The sequence below is a fragment of the Zootoca vivipara genome, chromosome 2 (assembly GCF_965207765.1).
Source record: "Zootoca vivipara chromosome 2, rZooViv2.hap1.1, whole genome shotgun sequence".
NCBI lineage: Eukaryota > Metazoa > Chordata > Lepidosauria > Squamata > Lacertidae > Zootoca > Zootoca vivipara.
This window is the reverse complement of record NC_142584.1, coordinates 112648301-112667221: the sequence shown is the minus strand read 5'-3', so window position 1 is coordinate 112667221 and position 18921 is coordinate 112648301. Positions and strand designations below refer to the sequence as shown.

At 47.3% G+C, this 18921-nt stretch overlaps 1 protein-coding gene across 1 annotated transcript; it reads right to left on the bottom strand.

Annotated features, from left to right (window-relative positions):
* Positions 1 to 159: 159 nt before the first annotated feature.
* Positions 160 to 18208, bottom strand: LOC118081287 (E3 ubiquitin-protein ligase TRIM7). The gene is made up of 8 exons (XM_035107722.3): positions 17606 to 18208; positions 16725 to 16820; positions 9917 to 10147; positions 9485 to 9507; positions 6683 to 6801; positions 6185 to 6217; positions 3374 to 3406; positions 160 to 871 (listed from the first exon to the last, which is right to left on the bottom strand). The coding sequence occupies exons 1-8, from the start codon at positions 18206 to 18208 to the stop codon at positions 369 to 371; spliced, it is 1641 nt and encodes a 546-aa protein (XP_034963613.2). The 3' UTR covers positions 160 to 368.
* Positions 18209 to 18921: the final 713 nt, after the last annotated feature.

Here is an 18921-nt window from a genome sequence, read left to right as displayed (position 1 = left end):
TGGGAAGGTGGAAGAATGAAACTAGGATTGAAGGTGATGGCAGCAGAACCCTTTTGAGGAATATGTTATTTACTGAGTAAGTTAAAAAGTGTTACTGTCTCTTTAAGAAATAAGCTGCAGGGGGAATTCTGGGAAAGGGAAGAAAAACAATACAAAGTCTTATTTTTGTTTGTTTTATTATTTATGCTGATTGTGACTGGAATGAATCCTCCCAAAGGACCCCTGAAAAGCTGCCAAAAGTGCTCGAGAGGCGCATATATATGTGAACCACCCTGAGACCCCCAAGTATAGGGCGGTATATAAATTCAATTACGTGTGTGTGTGTGTGTGTGTGTGTGTGTCATTCTGGTGAGGCAGATTTAGTCTCCTCAACAGATCTTGAGGTGGGTACAAACTGTATCCAGCTTAAAGAAAGGGAAGAGGGTCTCTTCAGAGAACCAGGCTCCTGAGAACGTGTAGAGTTTGGCTCCTGAGTAAGCATCCGAAAAAGACACACGTCCCCCTTCATAGTCCAGAGTCACCCGGATCCTCTTGAGCTTCCCAGTCATGGGCAGACAAAGGGGAGTAGGGTAGGCGCAGGCCGTGTAATGATTATTATTCTTTTGTACAGCCCAGATCCCTCCCACGGGACTTAAGGGAGAACATTCTCTCCTGCTCACAGACTTCACAGAGACCCCTACAACCCATCCTTCCCCATTTTCCACATCAACTTCCCAGAAATGTCTGCCTGCTGTGAATCCCTCACGTCCTAACAAAGGAGGACAGAAGTTGCTGTATCTGTCATGAGGTTTTTCTCCCAGTCTCACACTTTTCCGATCCTCGGACAGGATGTGCCTAATAAAAGCTGTGTCTGGATCCAGAGTGACATTTGCTGTTGGGGAGAAGATGAGGGAAAGAGAAGAGAGGCAGAGTCAGCTGAGAGTTGGAGATGAACATCCTGATCCATGAAATGCCCAGACTAGATTCCCTCTCAAATAATTGGGAGTTATTTGCATCGCATTCAGGATTGGGACCCACCTCCCCTTCTTCCAGACTTGCCCCACACTGAAACAGGTTTTTGTTGTTTTTATATTCAATGTATTTATATTGTGCCCCTCCAGTTATTCCAGGCATAGGAATTATTATTATTATTAATCATTATTATTTTAAAAATAATGAAGAGAGTCTGTGATTTCCAGTATATTTGGGCATATGGAGGGTGTCAGCTGAGCTGGGGGTTAGGGTTGAGTTAGGAAATCCCTAACTGTGTGAGCCAGATAGAGAGGCTGAAAGAGTGTCTCTTGTGATCCTAAAATCTTATGCTGCTGGACCCCACTTTTGCATGCAGACTAAGGGCTTCTCCACATCACAATTTATGCTGTGTTTGTGGCTGCTTCTGACCTCATTTGGGGGCCATACTCAGGCTTCCATCCTGTTATTGAATTGCACACGTGTATTTCTAAAGAACAGCCACTGAAATTATTTAGCTCATTTCTAATTAAATTAATAAACCCTAATTAAATTAATAAACCCTACCTGTAATTAATAAACCCAAGTTACTCATTTTCACTGTGTCTGCACTTTATAGCAATATAAATGGGTTCTCTCCCTCAATTGTTTCTCCTTATTACAATTGTGCTCTTCCACAACAGGATTTTTTTTTTAAAAGAGAATTAATGGCACCTCCTCCTCCCTGGGGACGCGGGTGGCGCTGCAGGTTAAACCACAGAGGCTAGGGCTTGCCGATCAGAAGGTCGGCGGTTCGAATCCCCGCGACGTGGTGAGCTCCCGTTGCTCGGTCCCAGCTCCTGCCAACCTAGCAGTTTGCAAGCATGTCAAAGTGCAAGTAGCTAAATAGGTACCGCTACAGCGGGAAGGTAAACGGTGTTTCCGTGTGCTGCTCTGGTTCACCAGAAGTGGCTTTGTCATTCTGGCCACATGACCCGGAAGCTGTACGCCGGCTCCCTCGGGCAATAACGCGGGATGAGTGCCACAACCCCAGAGTCAGTCACGACTGGACCTAATGGACAGGGGTCCCTTTACCTTTCCCTCCTCCCTGGCCTTCCCTTGCTGTGCTATTTCAGACTGCAGATTTCTCCCTACTATGCTAGTATCTCAAAGGAAACATTTACATTAGGCTCTTTGAACTGCGTTTTAAACCTCCAGAACACGAAGCCCTCCTTGCTCCCTTAATGATGGGGGAGGGACCTAGATCTGGCCAGAGGAACATATCTCCCTGTGGGCAAAGTTTGATAGGTGGGTGCACAACTGATCTGTCAGTCAATATCCCTGATGTCAGAACTGTGGGATAACCAGCCTCAGATAAGCAACATGCTTAAGTCTAATTAATGCATGAAAGGGTTAAGACCACAGAGTAAGATAATCTGCCAGGTTTAGCTCACCTTGGGAGGGATTAGGAAAAGGTATAGGTAAACAGTGTATTTTTCCACATTTTATTTTTGTTGCATATACTATGATTTCAAATCTCTGCTGGAGTTCCCTCACCAAAGAGTACTTGCCAAATCCTGGATCCTGGCATCCAGGGAATTCTCCTCTTATATACCTATTTATTTTTATTTGCAACCAATAAGAATGCTAGGTGATCAATTTTTGCCCATATACTGTAGATTGAAATCAGCCCTGAAAACCCTGATGATCAGCTAATTGGCAGCATTTGCAAAGCTAAGACAAGGCCTGCATATTCATGTAATTTTGGAATGGAGTCTTTGTTTAATGTTTCTCTCTTGGATTTAATCTACTCAATAAGGTTAGTTGCCTGGGGAAAACAGGAGACAATAAAAATGTAGCCAGTTACAGGCTGAGTGTCAAGATAACTAACTGAAGCATCTGTGTTCAGAGAGAGTATCTCTCAAAGCAATAATAGAAGTTTGTATAGGTTGTATTTAGTAGCCAGACCTCACATATCCCCCTCCGTGATTTGTTGCCTAAAATAAAACTGAATTAACCGTTCTAATGTTTTTGAGTCCTGACCTCTGGGGGACATTCTGTTAAGGGAAGTTGTAACAAAAAAGTATGGCTACTCGCAAGCCTGTCCCTGAATCTCAGGTGAAGGGAGCCCGAAAGTGGCGGGAGCCATTGCCTTCCTGCCATGAATGTGGGATCCCTGGAGGCATCAGACAATCTCTAGGCAGGAACATAATTCCTCCATCATTAGTCTCACACTTGTGGGCAGTTCCTTTGTAAGTGGAGGCACTCTCCAAACACCCAGTTCTGCACTTTCAAGCCCACCACCCTCTGTTTTACATATGAGGAACCCAAACAGCAAGACTAAAGCTATTGATGGTTCCAAACTCTGCAGAACAGACTCCTTAACTGCAATGAAACACCAGGCCCCCAGCCCTCCCGTGAATGTGGGCCTCCATTGGAAATTTACCTTTCTGAAGCTGTTGTCCGAATGACCAATTATCTGAGGAAGAAAAAGATATAAAGTTTAAGGGTAACATTGATGTAACTCACAAAACTGTGGTTACAAATAATCACTTTATAAAAAGCATTATGTTGTTTCCTTATTTCATGTCAAAGATTAAGTCATAGAAGAAGTAACTGAAAAGAAGAAAGTTGCATTCAGATGAAATTAAAATAACTAGCAGGTGAAATCAGAGATGGTAAACTACAGTGGTCCCTCGACTTATGAATTTAATCCGTTCCGAATGCACATTCGTATGTAGAAACATTCGTAAGTCGAAACGCGGTTTCCCATAGGAATGCATTGGGAACGGATTAATTCGTTCTGGAGCCTTACCTCCCTCGCTGCCCTGCGCTCACTGCCGCTGGATCAGGCCCTTGCCGCCACCGCAGCGAGGCCGGCCTTCTGCAGCGAGCAGGGCCGTGGAGGAGCAAGAGGCAGAGGCCTCAGCTGGCCGGTCGCCCAGCCGGCGCTTACCTGTTGCGCTCGCTCGCCTGCCTGCCGATGGCTTCTCTTTCTCCTTCGCCTGCTCCGAGCGAGAGCATGGCCGGGCAGCCTCCTGCCTGCCCTTCCTTGCTCGGCCGTGCTCACTCCTCTTCTGGCTGCTGTGAGGGCTGCGTCAAACCTCCGAAGATGGCAGGAAGGCGGCCCAGGGAGGGAGGGAGCAGGCGAAGGAGAAAGAGAAGCCATCAGGCAGGCGAGCAAGCAAGCAAGCAAGCACAATAGGTACGGTAGGTGCCGGCTGGGCGGCCGGCCTGCCTCTCACTCCTCTGCGGCCCCGCTCATTGCAGAAGGCTGGCCTCGCGGCAGCAGCGATTAGCACCCAACCCAGCAGCAGCGAGCGCCCGATCCAGCGGCGGTGGCGAGCGCGGGGGAGCGAGGCTGTTCGGATGTCGAATTTGTAAGCGTGCGGCCATTTTTTACTATTTTTTCCTCTTCGTAAGTAGAGTCATTCGTAAGTCGAGGTACCACTGTATACTAGAAAACAACAGAATAAAGCCATTCTAAATCCATCAATGAAATGGGGATCCATAACAAGAGTATTGGAGGGCCAGCAGGGCGGTATCAGTATTTTTAAACAATCCAGAGGAGAGCTGGGGACAGGTTCAAAACTGCCCCAAGTAAACAGGTGGGAGAAAGCTATTGAAACCAAAACTGTTAAAAATACTGACAAAGCAAATTTGCAGAGGAAGAATTGGCAGAGATATGAGATTAATTCCAAAGGTGCAACAGGAAGTCCTGCCTCATGAAACCTCTAAAATTCTTTCAGAATGTTAACAAAAAAAATTGGTAGAGGCTTCCTGGAAAAGTGTCCTTAGCTTCCCATGTGGGGCTGATCTAATAATTGCAGGATAGTGTGATGGTTGAAGTACTATGTATAGCAGCTGTGGGTGGATGTCTGAGGAGGAGACAGCTCAGGCCTTTGTTCCACTGCTGGATCAGCCTGAGCGAGATACTGGGTGTTTGCTGATGCCCTTTTTAATGACCTTCAGGATATTGAAACCCAAGGGAAGTCCGAGAACCTCCAAAAGGACCTCCAGATTGTGTAGATGGGAAACAAAATGTAAGGAAGGTTCCATGTACCGTATATACTGGCGTATTAGACGGCTTTTGAACCCAGGAAATTTTTTTCAAAAGTTGGGGGCCCGTCTTATACGCCGGGTCCAAGAATCTGCAGTCACCGCATACGGTGGGGGGAGCTCAAAAACGGCCGCATCCCCACTGTATGCAGTGACCATATGAACGCAAAGAAGCGCGCTCGGGAGGGGGCTGCTCCCCGCCAGGGAGAATGGCTCCCTCATGGCTTTGTGACCTGGATCAGCGCAGAGATACAGTTTTGTGTATTTCATTGGTGTCAAGCTGCTGCCTCTTCTCTTTTTGTCAGCGCAAAGCAAAGGGATCTCTCCGTCTCTCTCTCTCTCCGCTCTCTCTTTCACTGCTGCTCAGCGTCTTTCGCTGGCTGTGTGAGCCTCCGATGTCTCTGCCCCTCTATCGCTATCCTCTCTATGGTTTCTCTCCCTCTCCCTGGCTTCTATTCCCCTTTTGCTCACTGAGCCAGCCTCATTGTCTCTCTCTCCGCTCTCTCTTTCACTGCTGCTCAGCGTCTTTCGCTGGCTGTGTGAGCCTCCGATGTCTCTGCCCCTCTATCGCTATCCTCTCTATGGTTTCTCCCCCCCCCCTTTTTGCTGTCTCTGCCTCCCTCTCCCTCTCCCTCTCCCTCCTTTTGATCGATGTCTCTGCTTCTCTATCTCTCCTGTCTCTGGCTTCTTTCCCCCTCTCAATCACTAAGCAAGCAAGCAAACAAACAAACCACCATTTCCCCGGCTGCAGACTTGAGTGCTGGAGTACATCCCAAATTCTATATTTTAACTTGAAAAGTAAGGGGTCGTCTTATACGCCCAGTCGCCTTATACGCCAGCATATACGGTAAATGAAAACTGGACGTTGGGCTGACCCAGTGGGATTTCGTAAGGGGAAAAGTCAACAAAATAGATTATAGGTAGGAACCAAACTCCATGCTAATTTGTCGCAGAATGGTGTGCAGGTTCTTCGCAGGGATGCCATGCCCCCACAAAAATCCACCCCACACTTGCACCTTCAAACCCACCCTCTGGTCATTCATTGTACATATAAAGAAACTAAATGCCACTATACAATCTATGACTCAGAGCTAAGCTATTGAATGTGCTTCCAAAGTCTGCAGAACTGACTGTTTAACCCCAAAGAAATACCTGTCCCCCACCCCTCCTGTGAATTGGGTTCCTCATTGGAAATTACCTTGCTGAAGCTCTTCTCTGAATGAAAGGGAGTCTAAGGAAGCAAAAAGATAAGAAGTGTAAGCACTACATTCTTTTATTTCAAATATGTGTTCTTACCAAATAACACTTTATACTGCAGCATCTATCTAACCCGTGAACTTTTCTCCACCATGGTTTCTTCCTAAAATGGGTGCAGCCAACCAGCTATAAAGAGACAGATTGTCCCGATCTCTCTCCCCTCACCCTCTCTCCATGGTTTCTGCCCGAAAATGGCACCAAAGCACAAACAAGTAAAGAAGTGGGCAAATTTCAACTGTTCAGACATCTAAATCAGGTGAGTGTGCAGCGAGATTTGACTATAATTATTTGTGTTTGGATAACTGAGCGTTCATGTAACAAGCAGACAGATAGTGGGACTTGTGTGTACAATATAATATGAGCCTGGGATGTTCAGTTTTTGACTTATATAATGCCCAGAATAAAATCATTGTAGTCATTTTTTTAAAAAAAAAATTACCTTTGAATTCCTTCATAGCAGAATTCAGAAGGGGGTCTATATCACAGAATCTGGAGGTCTTTCTCTTCAATTCTGGAGGGAAAGTTGGTGGATTATCCAATTTCTCTCTTTTCTCATACCTGGTGAAAGGAAACAAAATATTAGCCCAGTCAATCGCACAATTCTTGATAAAGGAAAGAAAGGAGGAGAAAGGAAAGAGGAGGAGAATGGTAGAGAGCCTAGAGCAGGCATCCCCAAACTGCGGCCCTCCAGATATTTTGGCCTACAACTCCCATGACCCCTAGTGGTCAGGGATGATGGGGATTGTAGTCCAAAACATCTGGAGGGCCAAAGTTTGGGGATGCCTGGCCTAGAGAGACAGGCAGACACAGAGGACAGCCAAACCCAAGTATAGCAGGAGTAAAAGCCCTCTTGAGAAAGTGCTTCCTGCCCACTCAAGCAAATGCTGCCATGCAGGCACTGGTGGGCAAGGCCTGCCCTAGGACCAGAGCAGTGCATGGGTCCTCACAATGGCTGGAGGGTATGTGCCTCAGATGGCTACTCCAAAGCCTGCTTCCTCAGTCAAGAGGCCTTTCCCAATGACATTAAGGATGGGGCAGTGGCCGCAATCATCCTCCATTCAAGCCTGTGAGACATTGCAAGATAGGAGAAGGTGACCAGGCCAGACAGAGAGGTAGCGCAACCCAAGAAGGAGGAAGCTTTGCCACTGCTGAGGTGCTTGTTCAGGAAGATGATAGCCACCCATTCTGGCCCCTCTGGCCCCTGCTGCCTGAGGCAACCGACACCCTCTTTGTTCCATAGTGTGAGGGACAAGAGATACAGGCAGGTCCCTCCCATTCTGCACACCAGCTCATCACCCAGCACCAGTAGTAGCGGGGAGGGGGATAGTTCAAGCGGTGACTCAGGAAGTGGGGTCCGAGGCTCAGGCAAGGTAGCGGAGCCCATGCCCAGCGGGAGACGGGAAGTGGGAGGCAAGGGGGGGAAGGCCCATCCCACCAACCCCAGAATTGCGCCGGAAACGGCTGGGCGGAGATTCAGTATCCCGAGACTATTTTGCTGGAAGAAAACGCGCGAACATCCATTCGGAGCTTCTGACTCCTAACTGACATCATGTACATAGCACTGCTCTGCACTGTAAATACTCAGCACCAATAAAATCATGAAAAGGCAACGAGTGGGAGAGTCGTTACTCTAGAGTAGCCGCTAACGCCCCTGTGACACATAGCTTAGTGCAAAATCCATCTTTGCCTTTCTTAGGAGAGAGAGCGAGAGCATGCAACTAGAAAGAGCACTAAAAAAAAACCAAGAACAGTGGGCTGTAATACAGTGGTACCTCTACTTACGAATAACTCTACTTACGAATGTTTCTACTTATGAACGGAGCTCCGTCCGCCATCTTGGATGCGGTTTAGATAGGATTTTTTCTACTTACGAATTTTTAGATAGGGTTGCTTCGACTTACGAATTTTTTCTCCCAATGCATTCCTATGGGATTCGACTTACAATTTTTTCGACTCACGAATGTGCGTTCGGAACACATTAAATTCGTAAGTAGGGGTACCACTGTATATAACTTCTTCTTTGGCAATCACTCGTAGCCAAGTACGGTAAGATCGTATTCCATAAACACGGTCCTAACAGTGAGTCCGTAAGTGACTATGGAGGCCAATTTTGGATCCACACGTCCTTCCACAGTGGGGATACCATGTTTCCCTGAAAATAAGACACTGTCTTATATTTATTTTTCCTCAAGAAGACACACCATGGCTTATTTTCGGGAGGGGGGGGGGGTCTTATTCCAGCAGGAAGGGCTCCAGGTGTGGCGCGGCATGATGGAGGGAAGGGCTCCGGGCTCGGCGGCGCATCCATGTCTTATTTTGGGGGGGGGGTAATGGCTTATATTGCGGAAATGCTCAGAAATCCTGCTATGGCTTATTTTATGGGTATGTCTTATTTTGGGGGGGGGAACAGGGTATAGGTTTCCGGCCGGGAGTTGGTTTGCCAAATGTGCCTTCTCTTAGCTTGTTTCTCGCTTGCGTCCTGAGTTCGAGCGTCTTAAAAGCCCATGACACCTTTAGTAAAGGCTGTGCTCCAACTGAAGCGCTCAGAAGCCAGTGTTTCCCGGTTGTCGGTGTTTATACTACATTTTTTAAAGACTTGCCTTGAGACAGTCTTTAAACCTCTTTTGTTGACCACCAGCATTACGCTTTCCATTTTTAAGTTCGGAATAGAGTAGTTGCTTTGGAAGATGATAGTAAGGCATCTGAACTACATGTCCAGTCCTTTCCAATATACAACTATCTCTGTTGTAACGGTATATATGGAAGTATTGAAAAGGTAATTTCAAAGCCTGGAAATATGGAAACCTTTCGGCCTGCCACCCAAACATGATTGCTATTATTAAGGGAAGTGCTCAGTGACTTCATGTGGATGTTAAAAAACAAGGGGGACAAGATGGAACCCTGTGGGGCACCCCTGGAATGCTCCCATGGCACTGAAATATGCCCCCCATAGAAATTCTCTTTCAGATGTTTGAAATTATTGCAGAGTCAATGAGTAGGATGCGCAGGACGCAGAGAAGAGCTTCCAGACCTTTGTGATAGCAGGGAGTTAGGTGGTGCTCTAAGCTTGAATCTTGGAGGTAGAATTGGGGCACAAGGTCAAAAAAGAGGGCCCTGTTTTTACTTGTGAAATGCTGTAGAGTGTGGACTCCTATAGTCTCTTCCACAGGAGGAAGATTTTATATACTCTCCTCTTTCATCGCTCCTGGCATGATAACAGACCTGAGCGGGATCCACTCACCTCTGCAAGGTGCTTCTCACATCCTAGAGGGGAAAAGAGAAAGGAATTCACTGCACACCACAGGCCACACTAAGATGACCCCCTCAGACCCTGCAATGGAGGAACACTCTGGCCCTCAGATGTCAGTCTCATAGCTCACAAACCAAAGTTTGGGGCAGGGATGGCTGAATCGCCCAGTTTTCAGCAACTGGGTAAATCGTATACTTTACTTGGCTGGAGAACTGCCTTAGAAAGTCCAGAGAACTGCAAATGTTTGTGATTCAATTTGCATATTGATTTATAAAGTACAAATGAGGAATGAACCACCCCACGACTATTGGATGCACAAGAGACCTGACTTGGGGCTCCACCTACTGAGCCCCTTTATGTGCCTACTTCATCTGTACAAGCAAGCAAAGATTGAGCCTTCTGTCATTTCTGCCACTGTCTTACCTGCAGGAATTCGCTCTCTGGCTGCTGACGCTTCTCCTGCATCTCCTGGATGATCCTTTTCAGATAGGAGAGTTCCCTGGAGAGCCTGGCCAGGTGCTCATCCCTTTTCCTTGCAATCTCCTTCTCCACCTTTTCTATCTCTTTCAACAGACATTTTTCTTGTTCTTCGATAAACTGGTGCAGTTGTCTGAACTTCTCCACTGTCTTCTGCCTCTCAGCTTCTGTTAATTTCTGCAAGGTGCAGGAAGAGAGCAGAAAAAGCGGAGCCCTGAGTCCGGATTTCACGAAAACAGACATGAGGCTTCCACTGGGAGGGAACTTCTGACTTTTCATGGATACAAAATCAACTTCCTGCTGGTGAAGAAGCTCCCTTCAGGCATTATAATAAACATGGTGCTTTAGGCTGGCACTTTTCACAAGTAGGAACAGGAGGAGGGCAGAGGTGGCATGTTCATCTGCAACACTCCCCATCCTATATAATAATGTCCAAGTTGTCCCTGCGTCCAGTTGTCCCGTGTGTCCCTGGGGTACTGCGCATGTGCCCCAGAGACACAGGGATTGGACGGAGGGACAACGGCCAACCGCCGCTCCGCCAACCGCCGCTCCGAAGCCCAGTCTCATGCTGGAGGTGCGCGGCGAGGCGGCGGGGGAAAGAAGCGCTCCCCCCGGCAGCCTTGCCGTGCACCTCCGGCATGGGACGGCGCTTCCTCGGCGAACACAAGCAGGCAGACAGCCCGCCTGCTTGCCTTCCCCGAGGAAGCCGAAGCGGCAGCGGGCGCCGAGGGAAGCCGGCTTTGGCTTGGCGGCGGCGGGAAGAAGAGGAGAAATTCCTCTTTTTCCCGCCGCAGCCAAGCCAGTCCCCAAGCCGAAGTGCGGCGCGGCGGGGGCTTTTCGCTGTTTGACTTCCCGGAGTGAAGGGGGAGGCAAACGGCGAAAAGCACCCGCCGCGCCGCACTTCGGCTCGGGGACTGGCTTGGCGGCGGCGGGAAGCCAGTCTCCGAGCCAAAGTATGGCGCGGCGGGGTTTTTCGCTGTTTGCCTCCCCCTGGGGGGAAGGCCGCCAAGCCAGTCCCGGAGCCGAATTGCAGCGTGGCGGGGGCTTCTTGCCGTTTGCCTCCCCCTTAGCTCGGGGAAGGCAAATGGCGAAAAGCCCCCCCGCGCCGCAATTCGGCTCTGTCCCCCGCACGCTTTAGTTTGGGGAAGCAGCGGGCTGTTGCGTCTCCCTGCCTGCTTCCCCGAGCCGTAGCGCATCGGGGGACAGCCGAAGATCGGCGGGCACTGTTTGCCGGGGTTGACAAACCCTGGCAAGCGGCGCCCACCGATCTTCGTGTGACAGGCAGTGGGGAATGCAGGCAGGCGCTTGCTCTATTGCCCGCCGCCAGTCCCCCGGTGCTTCGTGCAGCGCTGCTGGGTGCCGACCCGGCAGGCCGCTTCCTTGATCTGGCTGCCTGCCAGGTCGGCGCTGATCAGCGCTGCGCGGAGCACCGGATCGAGGAGCCGGCATGCATTCTAGCGCCCGTTTATTTAACGGGCTGAAGACACTAGTTTACTATAAAGCTCCAAGATGGTTTGAGCTTTCTAAAAATTAGTAATGTATCTTGGGCCCAGTATACCTGAAGCAGCGCCTCCACCCCTATCATTCAGGCCAGACATTGAGGTCCAGCGCCGAGAGCCTTCTGGCGGTTCCCTCACTGCAAGAAGCCAAGTTACAGGGAACCAGGCAGAGGGCCTTCTCGGTAGTGGCGCCCGCCCTGTTGAACGCCCTCCCATCAGATGTCAAAGAAATAAACAACTATCTGACATTTAGAAAACATCTGAAGGCAGCCCTGTTTAGGGAAGTTTTTAATGACTGATTTTTTAATGCATTTCTAATTTTTTTTGGAGGCCGCCTAGAGTGGCTGGGGAACCCAGCCAGATGGGCGGGGTTACGGGGTACAAATAAGTTGTAGTAGTAGTTATAGTTGTTGAAGGACAGATGGTAGAGAGGTAACTTCAGGAGGCAGAAAATGCCAGTACAGGCCTGGAAAGTGCCCAGCTTCTCCTGCACCAGTGAATGGAGCTCACGCTCATCGCAAGCCTGGTGAATTGTCTAAATAGCTCTTCCTGAAAAAATATGCAGAGCGAAATACAGCAATCTTCTGAAATTCACACTTCTCCAAATTTAGCAAGGTTACCCAGCCAAGTAACATTTACAAGAATAAGGGTGAAGTATGAATACAGATGAATTTATCTGTGCAAACGACATAGAAAAATTATATTGAATATATAAGAAATCCACACCAAAATCTCATCAATTTTTAAAAAAGAATATGAGAAACTGATGAGGGAAAAGGAAATGAAGAGAAGTTCAGTCCCGGCTTCATTTTTCAGGTCCTTCTTCCCTTCCTATGTTATAAGAATTCTAAGGTCTCAAATAGGCACTAGGAGAAGGGGACGACAGAGGACAAGATGGTTGGATAGTGTTCTCGAAGCTACGAACATGAGTTTGACCAAACTGCGGGAGGCAGTGCAAGACAGGAGTGCCTGGCGTGCTATGGTCCATGGGGTCACGAAGAGTCGGACACGACTAAACGACTAAACAACAACAAGGTCTCAAATACAGAATATTCATAAATGCATACATATCTAAATATATAAACCATGTGTCTGAAACAGTACAGAAGAACAATCTTGAAGCCATTTTGACTCTCCCAATGACCTCAAATATTCCTCTGCAGTAAGGGAGGCAAATGAGGAAAGCCTTTTCACTTATAAATCCTGTCTTAAGGGCATATTTGTGTATGAATAGGGCGAGCCTGTGACCTGGATTCAGGAGCTAAAGTATTGTTGTTGTTGTTTAGTCGTTTAGTCGTGTCCGACTCTTCGTGACCCCATGGACCATAGCACGCCAGGCACTCCTGTCTTGCACTGCCTCCCGCAGTTTGGTCAAACTCATGTTCGTAGCTTCGAGAACACTGTCCAACCATCTCGTCCTCTGTCGTCCCCTTCTCCTAGTGCCCTCCATCTTTCCCAACATCAGGGTCTTTTCCAAGGATTCTTCTCTTCTCATGAGGTGGCCAAAGTATTGGAGCCTCAGCTTCACGATCTGTCCTTCCAGGGAGCACTCAGGGCTGATTTCCTTAAGAATGGATAGGTTTGATCTTCTAGCAGTCCATGGGACTCTCAAGAGTCTCCTCCAGCACCATAATTCAAAAGCATCAATTCTTCGACGATCAGCCTTCTTTATGGTCCAGCTCTCACTTCCATACATCACTACTGGGAAAACCATAGCTTTAACTATACGGACCTTTGTCGGCAAGGTGATGTCTCTGCTTTTTAAGATGCTGTCTAGGTTTGTCATTGCTTTTCTCCCAAGAAGCAGGCGTCTTTTAATTTCGTGACTGCTGTCACCATCTGCAATGATCAAGGAGCCCAAGAAAGTAAAATCTCTCACTGCCTCCATTTCTTCCCCTTCTATTTGCCAGGAGGTGATGGGACCAGTGGCCATGATCTTGGTTTTTTTGATGTTGAGCTTCAGACCATATTTTGCGCTCTCCTCTTTCACCCTCATTAAAAGGTTCTTTAATTCCTCCTCGCTTTCTGCCATCAAGGTTGTGTCATCTGCATATCTGAGGTTGTTGATATTTCTTCCGGCAATCTTAATTCCGGCTTGGGATTCATCTAGTCCAGCCTTTCGCATGATGAATTCTGCATATAAGTTAAATAAGCAGGGAGACAATATACAACCTTGTCGTACTCCTTTCCCAATTTTGAACCAATCAGTTGTTCCATATCCAGTTCTAACTGTAGCTTCTTGTCCCACATAGAGATTTCTCAGGAGACAGATGAGGTGATCAGGCACTCCCATTTCTTTAAGAACTTGCCATAGTTTGCTGTGGTCGACACAGTCGAAGGCTTTTGCATAGTCAATGAAGCAGAAGTAGACGTTTTTCTGGAACTCTCTAGCTTTCTCCATAATCCAGCGCATGTTTGCTATTTGGTCTCTGGTTCCTCTGCCCTTTCGAAATCCAGCTTGCACTTCTGGGAGTTCTCGGTCCACATACTGCCTAAGCCTGCCTTGTAGAATTTTAAGCATAACCTTGCTAGCGTGTGAAATGAGCGCAATTGTGCGGTAGTTGGAGCATTCTTTGGCACTGCCCTTCTTTGGAATTGGGATGTAGACTGATCTTCTCCAATCCTCTGGCCATTGCTGAGTTTTCCAAACTTGCTGGCATATTGGGTGTAGCACCTTAACAGCATCATCTTTTAAAATTTTAAATAGTTCAGCTGGAATATCATCACTTCCACTGGCCTTGTTATTAGCAGTGCTTTCTAAGGCCCATTTGACTTCACTCTCCAAGATGTCTGGCTCAAGGTCAGCAACCACACTACCTGGGGTGTACGAGACCTCCATATCTTTCTGGTATAATTCCTCTGTGTATTCCTGCCACCTCTTCTTGATGTCTTCTGCTTCTGTTAGGTCCTTACCACTTTTGTCCTTGATTATGGTAATCTTTGTACGAAATGTTCCTTTCATATCTCCAATTTTCTTGAACAGATCTCTGGTTTTCCCCATTCTATTGTTTTCCTCTATTTCTTTGCATTGCTCATTTAAGAAGACCCTCTTGTCTCTCCTTGCTGTTTTTTGGAAATCTGCATTCAGTTTCCTGTATCTTTCCCTATCTCCCTTGCATTTTGCTTGCCTCCTCTCCTCCGCTATTTGTAAGGCCTCGTTGGATAGCCATTTTGCTTTCTTGCATTTCCTTTTCCTTGGGATGGTTTTCGTTGCTGCCTCCTGTATAATGTTACGAGCCTCCATCCATAGTTCTTCAGGCACTCTGTCCACCAAATCTAAATCCTTAAACCTGTTCCTCACTTCCACTGTGTATTCATAAGGGATTTGATTCAGATTGTATCTTACTGGCCCAGTGCTTTTTCCTACTTTCTTCAGTTTAAGCTGGAATTTTGCTATAAGAAGCTGATGATCTGAGTTACAGTCAGCTCCAGGTCTTGTTTTTGCTGACTGTATAGAGCTTCTCCATCTTTGGCTGCAGAGAATATAATCAATCTGATTTCGATGCTGCCCATTTGGTGATATCCATGTGTAGAGTCGTCTCTTGTGTTGTTGGAAGAGAGTGTTTGTGATGACCAGCTTGTTCTCTTGACAGAACTCTATTAGCCTTTGCCCTGCTTCATTTTGAACTCCAAGGCCAAACTTGCCAGTTGTTCCTTTTATCTCTTGATTCCCTACTTTAGCATTCCAATCCCCTGTAATGAGAAGAACATCCTTCTTTGGTGTCATTTCTAGAAGTTGTTGTAGGTCTTCATAGAATTGGTCAATTTCACTTTCTTCAGCACCGGTAGTTGGTGCATAAACTTGGATTACTGTGATGTTAAAAGGTCTGCCTTGGATTCGTATCGAGATCATTCTGTCATTTTTGAGATTGCATCCCATTACAGCTTTTGCCACTCTTTTGTTGACTATGAGGGCCACTCCATTTCTGCTACAGGATTCTTGCCCACAGTAGTAGATATGATAGTCACCCGAACTGAATTCGCCCATTCCCTTCCATTTTAGTTCACTGATGCCCAGGATGTCGATATTTATTCTTGTCATCTCATTTTTGACCACATCCAGCTTACCTCCACTCATGGTTCTTACATTCCAGGTTCCTATGCAATATTTTTCTTTACAGCATCGGACTTTCCTTTCGCTTCCAGGCATATCCGCAACTGAGCATCCTTTCGGCTTTGGCCCAGCCGCTTCATCAGCTCTGAATCTACTTGTACTTGTCCTCCGCTCTTCCTCAGTAGCATGTTGGACGCCTTCCGACCTGAGGGGCTCATCTTCCAGCGTCATAACTTTTATATGCCTGTTGTCTTTGTCCATGGAGTTTTCTTGGCAGGGATACTGGAGTGGCTTGCCAGTTCCTTCTCCAGGTGGATCACGTTTAGTCAAAACTCTCCACTATGACCTGTCCATCTTGGGTGGCCCTGCATGGCATAGCTCATAGCTTCTCCGAGTTATTCAAGCCCCTTCGCCACGACAAGGCATTGATCCATGAAGGGGACTAAAGTATTAACCACCACTAAAGAATGGCCAGGCTGCCCAGGTAATGCAAACTCCGACCACTACCAGGCATCCTGGCAGACAGGATTTCTGCTGTAGACCGCCTCCTATGAGGTATGTATGATTTTGGGGTGGTCTCTGGTGGACGCGGGTGGTGCTGTTGTCTAAACCACAGAGCCTAGGGCTTGTCGATCAGAAGGCTGATGGTTCGAATCCCTGTGACGGGGTGAGCTTCCGGTTTGGTCCCAGCTCCTGCCCACCTAGCAGTTTGAAAGCATGTCAAAGTGCAAGTAGATAAATAGGTACCGCTACAGTGGGAAGGTAAATGGTGTTTCTGTGCGCTGCTCTGGTTCGCTAGAAGCGGCTTTGTCATGCTGGCCACATGACCTGGAAGCTGTACGCCGTCGGGAGGCTGCACGCCGACGGGAGGCAAAGCACGGCCATAGACTTCGTTTTGTGAGTCTTCAAAAAATCGTAAAACGCTTTCGTCTTGCGTGGTACCACTGAACAGTATTTGCCTTGCTTTCCATTGGATCAGGCACCCCCCAAACTCGGCCCTCCAGATGTTTTGGGACTACAATTCCTATCACCCCTGACCACTGGTCCTGTTAGCTAGGGATGGTGGGAGTTGTAGTCCCAAAACATCTGGAGGGCCGAGTTTGGGGGTGCCTGCATTGGATCCTGCCTCCATCCATTCCTCCCTGAGGATCAAAAGCCAAACCCCAATTTTTACATCACTAGTAACAACAGTGACACTTACAAGGAGGTCCTCACATTCCTTTTTCACGTCTTCTTCATAGGCCAGAATTCTTTCTCTCTCTCTCCTCAGAATCTCCAGGCGTCTACACATCAGTCCCTAAAAAACAAACAAACAAAAAAACCACCCAAAAGCTCAGGTTTGAATGAGAGAGAAGCGCAAGTGTTGATTGTTTATTTAATTTATCACACCGATATACCACCATTATCTTCCAGGAATCTCAAGGTGATGTCCATGATTCTCCTCCCCATTTCATCCGCACAATAACCCTGTTGTGGGTAAGAGATGGTGACTGGCCCATGGTCACCCAGCAAGCTGCATGGCTGAGTGGGGATTCAAACCCTGTCTTCCCACTCTAACCATTACACCACACTGTTAAGCTGACTTCTTGGTGGCCTTGCTTTTAGCTCTATCACATAAAGTGCTCTAGAACATTCTAGTGTTTTTTCCCAATTTCATTCATTCTATTGAGAAGCAATAAGCAACGGTTAAGATTAAAAAAATCTATTATTATAAAAATGGTGTAGAAACTTGCATAAAACCAGTATTTATTGGGGGGATGTGTATCAGCATTGGACAGCCTGGTTGCCCCCCCCCCATGTTTTTATAAGCAAAAATAATAATCAACATTACAAAACATAGGAGCAGTGCGCAAGTTGTATTTTCCAACTAAGCAGAGAGAGAAAAATGCAGAAAAATAAAAGCAGCAAAACACACACTGAAAGCCCGATTTTGCAATTTGGGGCGGGGGGGGGGAAGGTTTTGTGTATCTGAATTTGACACAAAATGGAACTCCCTCCACCCCCTGCAACCTAAGAGTTACAGAAAAGCTCCCAAGAAGAAGAATAAAAAAAATACCCCCAAAATCGAGAATGATTTCTTACCTTGTACTCCTTGGAAGCCTCTTTCAGGGGAATCGCCTCGTGGCATTTGTGCTCGTTGGATCTGTCGCACACAAGACAGATGGGGGCTCCATCCTCCTTGCAGAAGAGTTTCAGGGGCTCCTGGTGCTTCTCACAAACTTTTTCTTTCCGTCCTTCCTCTTTCCCCTCTTGAAGACTGAGCTTCTTAATTAATTCTACAAAGTTTTCCAACGGCCAGTTTGGGATGAGGCTCCTTTCTTGAACCGTTTCTCTGCAGTGAGGGCAGAAAGCCTCTGCCTCCGATTCCCCCCAGCACTGGATCAAGCAGGACCGGCAGAAGTTGTGCAGACACTCTGGGATCATCACCGGATCCTTGAAATATTCCAGGCAGATGGAGCAAGTGACTTCATCGCAAAGACTCTGCACAGGACCCCCAGCAGGAACAGGAGCCGCCATGACTCCCTCCCTCGCGCCAAAATCCCAGTTCAATTTCACTTCGTTCTCAGCCAATGGGCGTTTCCCTTCCTGCAAAATCTCGGTGCTGATTGGACTTTTAAAGAACAAATAAATAGACCCGCCTCTGCAGCTGCTTAACGTTTTCTCAAATAGCCTTGATTGGTTCATCATTGCTGTGATTGCTTTTCTTTCCCTCCCTCCCCCATTAGAACTGTACTGTACAGACGCATAGATTTTAAACATATTGTTGTGCATTGCCCTGAAAAGGTAATGTGTAAATGCCTTTATAAATAACTGTTGTGACGTGGGGTTTGTGATTTCAGCTCTCTTGACATAACATGCTGGAGACAGTTCTCTAGTAACAGCTCTTTATTAAAGTGAACAAGACTGAAGACTGAGGAGAGGAAAGCTACATTTATAGGGACAGGGGACTAGCTAGGAAGGGATACATTTTGGAGGGAACAATATCAAGCAATCACAGTGCTGCCTTTTGGAGGAAACCAATAAGACAGAGGATCCAAATACAGCAGCTTAAATGAACCAATAGTAGCTGTACCCTCTGGAACCAAAAGGCAGTTACTTTATCCTAATGCAAATACAGACAATAATAATACAGATATAAAATCCTTTGACTCAATACACAACACCCCTCCCCCCCTAGTGAGCACAGCAGACGTAATCCCTCAGGTACTGTGGGGTCCTACAACTTCTACCTGATCTCCTGACAACAGGTGTTGCAGGTTCTGGATTGGGTGTTACCTGTGGTGGAGGGGCTGCTATAGGGGTTTCGTCAGGAACAGATGGAGTCCCAGACATCTCAGGGTCCCCGACCTGTACCTCGTCATCCTGAGGACTAGCAGACCCTGGTTCATTTGCTGAAG